Source organism: Habropoda laboriosa, unplaced genomic scaffold (assembly GCF_001263275.1).
Source record: "Habropoda laboriosa isolate 0110345459 unplaced genomic scaffold, ASM126327v1 scaffold89, whole genome shotgun sequence".
Taxonomy (NCBI): Eukaryota; Metazoa; Arthropoda; class Insecta; order Hymenoptera; family Apidae; genus Habropoda; species Habropoda laboriosa.
In genome coordinates, this window is record NW_017100263.1 from 2448403 (window position 1) to 2457891 (window position 9489).

At 30.7% G+C, this 9489-nt stretch overlaps 1 protein-coding gene across 1 annotated transcript in view; it reads right to left on the bottom strand.

The window, feature by feature from the left end:
* Positions 1 to 279: 279 nt before the first annotated feature.
* LOC108573045 (xanthine dehydrogenase) overlaps positions 280 to 9489 on the bottom strand; it is a 16332-nt gene continuing 7122 nt past the window's right edge. The window contains exons 5-25 of the mRNA XM_017935404.1: positions 8374 to 8609; positions 6915 to 7159; positions 6654 to 6795; positions 6394 to 6561; positions 6241 to 6317; positions 5920 to 6126; positions 5645 to 5829; positions 5471 to 5584; positions 4883 to 5021; positions 4486 to 4782; positions 4248 to 4370; positions 3811 to 4166; positions 3529 to 3703; positions 3265 to 3456; positions 3032 to 3177; positions 2440 to 2617; positions 1828 to 1956; positions 1439 to 1681; positions 1087 to 1341; positions 452 to 619; positions 280 to 351 (exon numbers count right to left, since the gene is read on the bottom strand). Of these exons, the coding sequence (XP_017790893.1) occupies positions 307 to 351; positions 452 to 619; positions 1087 to 1341; positions 1439 to 1681; positions 1828 to 1956; positions 2440 to 2617; positions 3032 to 3177; positions 3265 to 3456; positions 3529 to 3703; positions 3811 to 4166; positions 4248 to 4370; positions 4486 to 4782; positions 4883 to 5021; positions 5471 to 5584; positions 5645 to 5829; positions 5920 to 6126; positions 6241 to 6317; positions 6394 to 6561; positions 6654 to 6795; positions 6915 to 7159; positions 8374 to 8609 (3820 nt within the window). The 3' untranslated portion in view covers positions 280 to 306. The remainder of the gene's footprint in view (positions 352 to 451; positions 620 to 1086; positions 1342 to 1438; positions 1682 to 1827; positions 1957 to 2439; positions 2618 to 3031; positions 3178 to 3264; positions 3457 to 3528; positions 3704 to 3810; positions 4167 to 4247; positions 4371 to 4485; positions 4783 to 4882; positions 5022 to 5470; positions 5585 to 5644; positions 5830 to 5919; positions 6127 to 6240; positions 6318 to 6393; positions 6562 to 6653; positions 6796 to 6914; positions 7160 to 8373; positions 8610 to 9489) is intronic.

Here is a 9489-nt window from a genome sequence, read left to right on the forward strand (position 1 = left end):
ATTATAATTCCATCTATTGTAGCAGCTGGCAGTAAAACAGAATAGATAGGGATTTACATAACCCACAAATGTATCAACTAATGATTGTAAAAATCGATACTGATTAAGAGGGCAAAGAAAAAGTTAAATGCGAATAAAAATTCAAAGCAAAGATGATTAGAAAAAAACATTTTTATTGAAACGGGTAAAATCGGTACATTGTTACATAACAAATTTTTTAAAACAACTATTTACGTATAATTACAAAATATTAAGGTATAATAAGAAAAGCAATAATTCTTATTCGTCTAGTTTATCAATATATTTTTATGGAATAATGTTCCATTCACACTGTAAATCTGGCTCCTTAATCTGTAATACAAAATATGTTAATTTTCATATGAATTATTTTTTTCCTCGTAAAATCTAATATATTTATATTAAATGTATTTATATCAAATATTTAATTCACCTTGGATGTGAGCTCATCGACACATGCCAGTCGAATACGAGCTGCAGTTGCAGGTGCATCTAACCGAAAGTAGCCTTTAACACCAAATTCTTCACGAGCAGATTGAATAGCTTCTCTTATTGCAAAGAAAATAGATGATGCGAGAAACAGTGGCGGTTCTCCAACAGCCTAAAACATTCATAAAAAGCTTAAATATTTAGAATAAATTAACACTTTAACGACCGAACACGCCAATTAACGTCCTAACTAAAACTAACGTTATCTACCGGGAAAGCCAATTGGCGTCCTACGTGAAATAATCGTACTGCGTGAATTATTAAATTTTATATGTATAAATTTGGTAACATAAAGTGTAAATAGTGTAAAAAACTCAGAAATATGAGTATTTTCAATAATATCTAATTTTAATAATGTTAAATAAATAATGTAGAAATAATAATCAAAATCTGTTTAATATGTCCTTACATTTTCATATCAATATCTCAATTAATTTAAAAGACACAAGAATTTGAAGAAAACGATCAATATTTTTTCCTATTTTCGGAAAATGAACCCGGTAACAAGTCATTGTTTATAGCAAAAGCTAAAAGGTCGATCAGCTGTTCAGATTATTAGGATAAATTGAGACATTTTACCTTGGACGAATAAACGGCTCTAGGGTTCGATGCACTGTTTAATAAGGACACATTAAATACTTCAGGAATATCAGTAAAGCCAGGCAACTTGTATGCACCTGGGCCTTTAGTGCAAACAGCTCCATTTCTTAAATATACCATCTCTTCCAATGTAAACAGACCATATCCTTGAACAAACGCTCCTTCTACTTGACCAATATCAATTGCAGGATTTAGACTTTGGCCCAAATCCATTACAATATCAGTTTGTAATACCTACATGTTAATATTGATATAAAAATGTCAATAAATCGACTTAAAATTATAGTTGCACGTCATGATGATTTTTTTCCACATTAAAATATATTCTTACTTGGTGATCACCAGTGAGACAATCAATCTCTACTTCTGAACATGCAACGCCATATGTGAAGTAATTAAATGGATTTCCCGAATTAGTTTCGAACGAGTATCCTATACCAGGAGTTTTGTAAAAGCCAGTGGCAGAAAGACTGATTCTTTCCATATGAGCTTTTGCTATCCACTCTTCCCACGTTCCGTTTGGCTCTTTATCAATCACTGGTTTTAATTGTTTCATAATTTTTTCACAAGCATTCTGAAATTTTTTTACGAATTTTAACACTGTTAATTAAATTTGTCACTATAAATATGGTAGATTAATATCGAAATTCTAAATAAAATTACAAAAATTAAGGAAGACATAAAAAGGAAACTATAATTACAAACAGAGCGTTTACGTACCATAACAGCCATACCGTTCAGATCTGAAGCAGCACTTGCTGCTGTGGCAGTTGTATTTGGTACTTTGTCTGTAGCAGTTTCCATTATATGTATCTTTTCTGGTTTTACTTTTAATGACCTACTAGCAACCTGGATACCAATAAACGGGAAAAGAAGAAATTGTATTATACGGAAGTAGATATGTTACGGTTTAATTTTTTCAATGTTCATGTAAAATGGTTTATTAAAAATATATCAGAAGTAAATTATAACATCTGGAACATGGATGATAAAAAATTTTAAAAAATACATTTCAAGTCACAGTTTATTAAATTACAGAATCCATAAATGTTATGACACTTTCTGAATGGTATGGCATAGTGCTTTATGAACTTGCTTCGTGTTAGGAGTTGTTAAACTCATTGATAATAATGAATTACACCCGGAAAACACAAAGTGATGCGTTCTAAATGTTATGATTTAGTATGATTACAACAGTATAAGTTATACAAACAATTGTTGACGTATGTATGTTGACGTACGTTGACATACTACATGAAAAAAAGTATGTAAAGTGAGAAATGAAATTGTTAGTTTAAGCGTTATTATAATAAAAAAATAAATAAATGTTACTTGTATCATTTTTGTGTGTAAACCTTGCCCCATTTCAACACCGCCATGACTAATTAATACAGACCCATCCGTATAAACATGTATAAGTGCCCCTGTCTGATTCAAAAAGAGGGTAGTGAATGAGATACCGAATTTTGTTGGGACTATTGCCAACCCCCTTTTCTTGTATCTATTTGCTCTATTGGAATAATACTTATTAGAGTCAATATAAGCAAAAAAGAAATATTGATATGATGGTCTCTATGCCATTGGAATTTTACATCAAACATAAACTAATTCAGTACATCAAAATTAATGGACAAAATTTTAGTATTTCTGTGAAAAATAATTTAGCACTAACATACTACTTTTGAATTTTTTAAAATTTTTTTTAAGTTTAAGTTATTTGTTTTAAGTAAAAGATGTAAAAATATTAAATGTTTTAATCTTAATTTTGTAGAATGTAAAGAGAAACTACTAAACAAAAAGAAAAGAAAATATCACAAAAAGTATAAGAAGCATAAAGTATAATAAAGCAAAAGTATAATAAAATAAAACAAAAACAGAGGAAAAATAAAGCAATACTATAGAAACTATAATGTCTGAAAGGTACCTGTTATATTTTTGAATTTGTACAAGCCGATCATTGTAGTTCGAGGATAAAACACATTCTTCCCAACAACGCCGTACAGTACAATTAAGAAGCTTTTGATTATAATGAGTTGTATCTCCTTCTTTGTATAAATTTAACTCTGAAACCTATTCAAAATAACTCTTCATTATAACTGTAATTTTATTTACTAAGTATACATTTTATAATTTCACGGCCTTAATTTGCCGTTATACCTTAATAGCATCGATATTTAAATACTCTGCAATATGTCTTATCATCGTTTCAGCGGCAAACATTCCCTGTGGGCCTCCAAAACCACGGAACGCTGTATTCGACGGTAGATTAGTTTTGCATACAAAACTGTACACTTCACATGCTGGTATTTTATAAGAATTTTCAAAATGAAACATAGCACGTTCCGCAACCTAATAAAATATACGTTTATATATTACACTGAAAATAAAAAATTGTAAGCCTTAATCAAAAGATGAATTTACCGCAAAAGAAAGATCGCAAGAATAACCAGCATTATTGTAAATGTAAACTTGAGCCGCTTTAATTGCACCATTGTTATCAAATCCAACTTTATACTTGAACAGAAAAGGATGTCTTGTTCCAGAGATCATAATATCTTCGTCTCTATTTAACATGCATCGTACTGGTTTTCTTAATCTGTAAAATGATTAGATATTATAATATAAGGAATTAAATATTCATAACGCAACCTTAGTTCGTTATTACTGCACCTTATTATTGTAATACAACACAAACTTAATTACCTATGCGCAGCGAAAGCAACAGGTAGAGCAAGTACTGTAGCACGAGACTCCTTTCCTCCAAAACCACCACCCAATCTTTTCACTTTTACTACAATTTTATTAGCATGAATGTTTAAAACATGTGCAATATGTGTTTGAATCTCTGAAGGGTGCTGCGTGGAACAGAATATTTCCATTTCGTCTTCTTCCTTCGGAACTGCTAAAGTCACGTTTGTCTCCAGATAAAAATGCTCCTGTCCTCCTGTACGAATTTCTCCTTCAAGAATATGTGGTGATTCGGAAAAGGCCTTCCCTACATCTCCGTTTCTAATACATTTTGGAGTTTCGTTGAAGAAGGAACGATGTTCGATAGCATCCTATAAATACATAAGTATTTCAATCGTCAAAATAATTAATTTTAAATTGAGAGAGTAAAAGTTATGTTAATTATATTATACCTCTATAGAAATAATCACTGGTTCTAAGTTCTCGTACTCTATTTCAACCATTCTGGCTGCCCTCTGTGCGATATTCTCATTAACTGCTACAATTGCCCCAATTAATTGACCATGACTGGTTACCTTAGAAAGTAATATATTTATTTTTTATTTAATAAACCGTATTTTGTAAAGAAAAATATCTATTCTTTCTACAAACGTATTTTATTAAAATAAACGATGAAGTCCTGCTTCTTACCTTATCTGATACAAAAACTTCTTCATCATGAAATACAGGACCATGCCATCGTTGCTTTTCAGGTATATCTTTCGCGCTAAAAAAGGCCACTACACCTTCTAATGATACTGCTTTGGTTGCATCAATTTTCAAAATTTTTGCGTGGGCTCTAGTAGACAAAACCAAAGCTAAATAAAGCTCCTCGGTATACTTCGGCATATCGTCACAATAAATTGCTTCTCCCGTTGCCTGTTTAAATGCACTGGCATGAACAACAGGCCTTCCAATTAAATCATTTGCTTCTTGATCCTTTGGAATCTTTGCGAATTAATGTTGAATATTAAAATTAAAAATAGATCGTAAGAAACTCCAGATAAAATAATGTATATACATATTCAGAAGAACAAATGATAGGTACCATTTGATAATATTGTGAACTATTTGGTTCTTTGGAATGAAATCCATCAGCTGCACTTTCTATTTCTTTCCGCAAAGACAGAGAATCCGACAATACTTGAAGTTTCTTAGCTATATGTAAAAATCCTTTAAAAAATAAGCTGCAAAATTGAACAAGAGATATTATGTTGAAGTAACTTCTTCTTTAATTTATTGTGAAACAATAAATATGTACAGGATGGATAAAGTAACTTGATCATCTCGAATATCTCACTTGTTTTTGATAATATAAATAAAATGTTAAAGGAAAGCATTGTTGAAACAAAATTTTTCTCAAGGACATATTTTTCAAGATTTCAAGGTCATCGACGTTTTTGTAAATGGGAGTACATATTTTTCAAGACCTATCCAATGACCTATACTACTGTGACCTTCACGTGACCTTGAGTACGAAAAGTTCAAAAATGTTTAGGAATAGATGCGAATAATGAAATAACTACAACAGAGAGATTAATGAATGAAAATTTACTATAACAAGTAAAGCTAATAACAAGTGAAAAACAAGTAAGATATTTGAGATGATTATGTTATTTTGTTCTCCCTTATATACCTTAAAGTTAACGATTTGCGATATTTGACCATTCCACCTGGAACGCTATCCGGTAAAGGTAAGTCATTCAATAATGAGTCATAAACAGTTTCCAGAAGATCTGTATCCCATTTTCTAAAAGTATTTTACATTAATATTTTTGTTAATATATAATCGAAAAATTTTATAAAATACCTTCCAATCATGGTTTCACAAGTTTTTCTCGCTAAAACAGTGGTTGGAGCCATACCACCAAAAGCCAAATATGCTTTATCTACGACGTTAGTTTCAGGCTTAAAAAATACATTTAATGCCATGTTAACGATAGCAATATCATCGTCTCGCCTTCTTGCTTGTTTATATGCAACAAAATATTGATTCTAAACAAGAGAATAAAAAATATATTGTTATAGAATATTCACTGATAAGTAAGAATGATATTTCACAGTCATGTTTAAAGTTGTAATTACTTTTTCAGTAAAGGGTATCTGAATTGAAAGCAAGATCTCCTCCGGTGAAACAACGTTTTGTCGATAACTCTTAAAGAAAGTATGATCCATTGGAATAAGCCTGTTTCCATTTTTAGAGCTACAAACTTCTAATTTTACTCCAGCAGCCATAAAAATTGGATTTAAATCTGATATTGGACTTCCTGTCATTACATTTCCACCAACAGCCTACAGAGGTATTAGGAAGCTTTTAATTGAAAATTAAATTTTGCACAGAATTAAGATTCATTCCAAATAATAATGTACACATTTTACACAGCAATAAGTCAGGTAACAACTTACGGCAACATTTCTGATTTGTTTTCCAGCAAACCAATGAAGCATATTAATTATTTCATTGAAAATTCTTGTTTGATATTCTGCAATAGTAATAAGACATAATGTATAACATCATTTTACAATATGAAATATAAACTTTAAAATAAGGACAATTACCGGGTTTCTTATCAATTTGATTTCTCAGGGACTTTTCCAATTCTACAAGTGTAACACTAGCACCCACATTCATCATTTCAGGATATTCATCAACACTACGCATTTCTTTAATTAAAGTAGGTTGTATAAGAACTGGATAAGATAGATGCTTGAACTTAACTTCAACTCCTAAAAGCGTGTATAATAAATTGATTATATATTCATACAATTTGTAATAATAAAGTTGTCTGGTATTATTACGACTTATAAGTAAATTTTACCTATCTCGGTATTACCCACGACAATTTTTGCGTTTGGATATTGGTTTTTTAGATGTAGCAATTCTGTAAGCGTTTTTGGTCTATGCCAAGTAACATTTTCCCCTTTTATTATCAAATATTCTTCATCTAAGTATGAAGACAGCTAAAAAAAATTTTTCTTCGTTTATTAAAATTTTTCTCTGTACAATATATATTGCATATTCAGTTATAATCTTTGAAGCCTAGGTATAAAAAAATATTAATGTCAAAGAAACATCTTACATGTAATTTAGGTGGAAATATAACTTCCTGAGAAGGATCGTATGGTTGAAATTCTTTTGAATCAAAAACTTCTGTGGGTTCTGCTATCGGTATTTTCTTGCAACAATTTTCTCCCATTGGACATTTTCCGCTTTGCAAAGATCTCTCTTTATCTTTCGACATTAATTGCAACGTTTCCCATTCTTCCGTGAAAGTTTTATAAGCTTCTATGATAGGACGGTATCCAGTACATCTGCATAAGTTGCCTACAAATAAATTGCTCGTCAAGCTAATGATATAAATATAAATACGATGAAAGTATACAATATAAGAAATTTAAATAAGACACCTATGTTAATTTTATGCATGAGAAGATTTACGATACAGAACAGCCGCTTTTTATTAGATTCATAAAAATATAAAATAACGCGTTTTTATTAACATTTCTTATTCTTCCCTATTATAGTATAAACAAATTAGAAAATTCGATGTACGTACAAAAAATTCGAGAATTAGTTAAAAACTTCGATGTATTTCTCCCGTTTTCCCTGTAAGTAATCGGGTTTATTTCATGTTTCGTGTACAGGGTAACAATTAGAAAGTTGCAGAAATTAAGTGACAGTATTTTGTAATAAGTGTGTACAATGAGAAAAAGTGAATACCATTTTGTAAACAAGCTTGACAGTGTTATATTAAAACTCCATTCTTTTTAAAATCTTGCAAAATAGTTTCTTCGATATTCTAGTTTCGAGATTTGCTGCCTTCGAAACGATCTTGAAGGCTTTGCCTTTCTATCTTCTTCATCTAACCAAAATTCACCAATTCAATTACAATTTTAAAAAATTTTGGGTTCGTTCTATTTCAGCAGTTGCAGTTCCAATTCTTTCTCAATCTCATTTCTGTTTTTAAGAATGTTTATTCTTCGATTTCAATCACGAATTCTTCGAGTCTCCGATCGTTCAACGCGCCACATTTACTAAACTTATCAACAACTCTGTAAAAGAACATTGTAATGTTAAGAAAATATTGAGTAAAACACAAATGAGTTTCACAGCATAAACAACCATTAAAAAGAACTACAAACGAAAGATACCTTCTTTTCCACAATATAAAACAATTTGTTATTATTATTATTAACGGTACACACAAATTAAATAGAAGCTACCAAACACTTAAAAAGTTGAGCAAAAATATAAATAAATAAAACTTTAATATCAGCAACTTTCTGATTATCACCAAGGACGACTTCAAAAAACCCCGAAATATTTTTATTCAAACAAGCATACATGAACAAATTAACTAATTTATAAACATTCTCTATTTATTATTTGCTCTTCTTGAACCCTATTAGCTACTCAGGTTTGCATTCATAACTCTAAAATACTTTGTCGAATATCTGATCAGAACAACTAAAGTCAATGTACTATGATAGTTATTCATCATAGTAACAGCTATTCATCAACATTTTTTGTGGTTTTACCTTGAAATGCGATTTCAAGGTCCTTCATGCTTGGCTTTGGAGTCGTTCGTAGTAACGCGTACATTGACATCACAATTCCAGGTGTGCAGAAACCGCATTGTGACCCGTGTGCTTTAGCTATGCGCTCTTGTACCGGATGAAGTTTCGTTTTAACGCTTCCGATACCTTCAACTGTGGTAACCGCTAGACCATGCATAGCACACACTGGTGTTAAACATGCGTTCACTGCCAAGTGTCTAATTGTTAAATTGAATGATTAAGGAAAATATATGTTTAAAACATTTCTTTAATATTCTTGCTATTTACCTACACTTCAAATCCTCTTTTATCTCTAAATGCAGTTAATAAATAAGCCATTTAATGCGAAAGTGGTGTAAGTCAAGAAAGTTGATTTCTGGATAATGAGGGATAAAGTAAAAGTTCTGTAAAATTCAATAATACGAAAGGATGTTAATATCTCTTGAGCTAATAATGCCATTTTACCCCGAAAATCAAGATACATGTATGTGTGTAGAATCATTTCATTCAATATTCTTCAGACTTGCACCATTTTATACACCAAACCGGGAAGGTAATTATTATTATTAGATGTAATAAGAAAGGGATCTGCTTGCTGAGGTAGATATTATGTTTTTACTGCTTTATTAATTACCAAACAAATCATTTTAGAAAATGAATAAAATGTATAAAATGTGGTTTACATTGAAACAAATTTTTATTTCTGATGAATTTAAATCGAAAAATAATAATGAGTATGACACAGAAACATTGTGGATAGCGATAACGTTACGTTCTTATTCATCGCTCACTTCTTCTTCGAAATCCAGAGGTCCAGTGTCATCTATCTCACATCAAAAACTGACTTACACCATTCCTGTATACATATAGCGTCCATGCCATTCGAGTGGGTGATTCCTACTTACTTTGCCATCTACCGAGAAACTAATGAAGATATACTTACACCACTTCTGCACAAAACAGAACGAAGGTTGAGCTTTCGAGATGTGGTGTTAAATCGAATAGGCAAAAAACTGACTATATCACTTTTGTATTAAACGGCTCAAATGATCTCAGTTGTTACTAAAAAAATATTTAATTATAATTATAATTTGAATC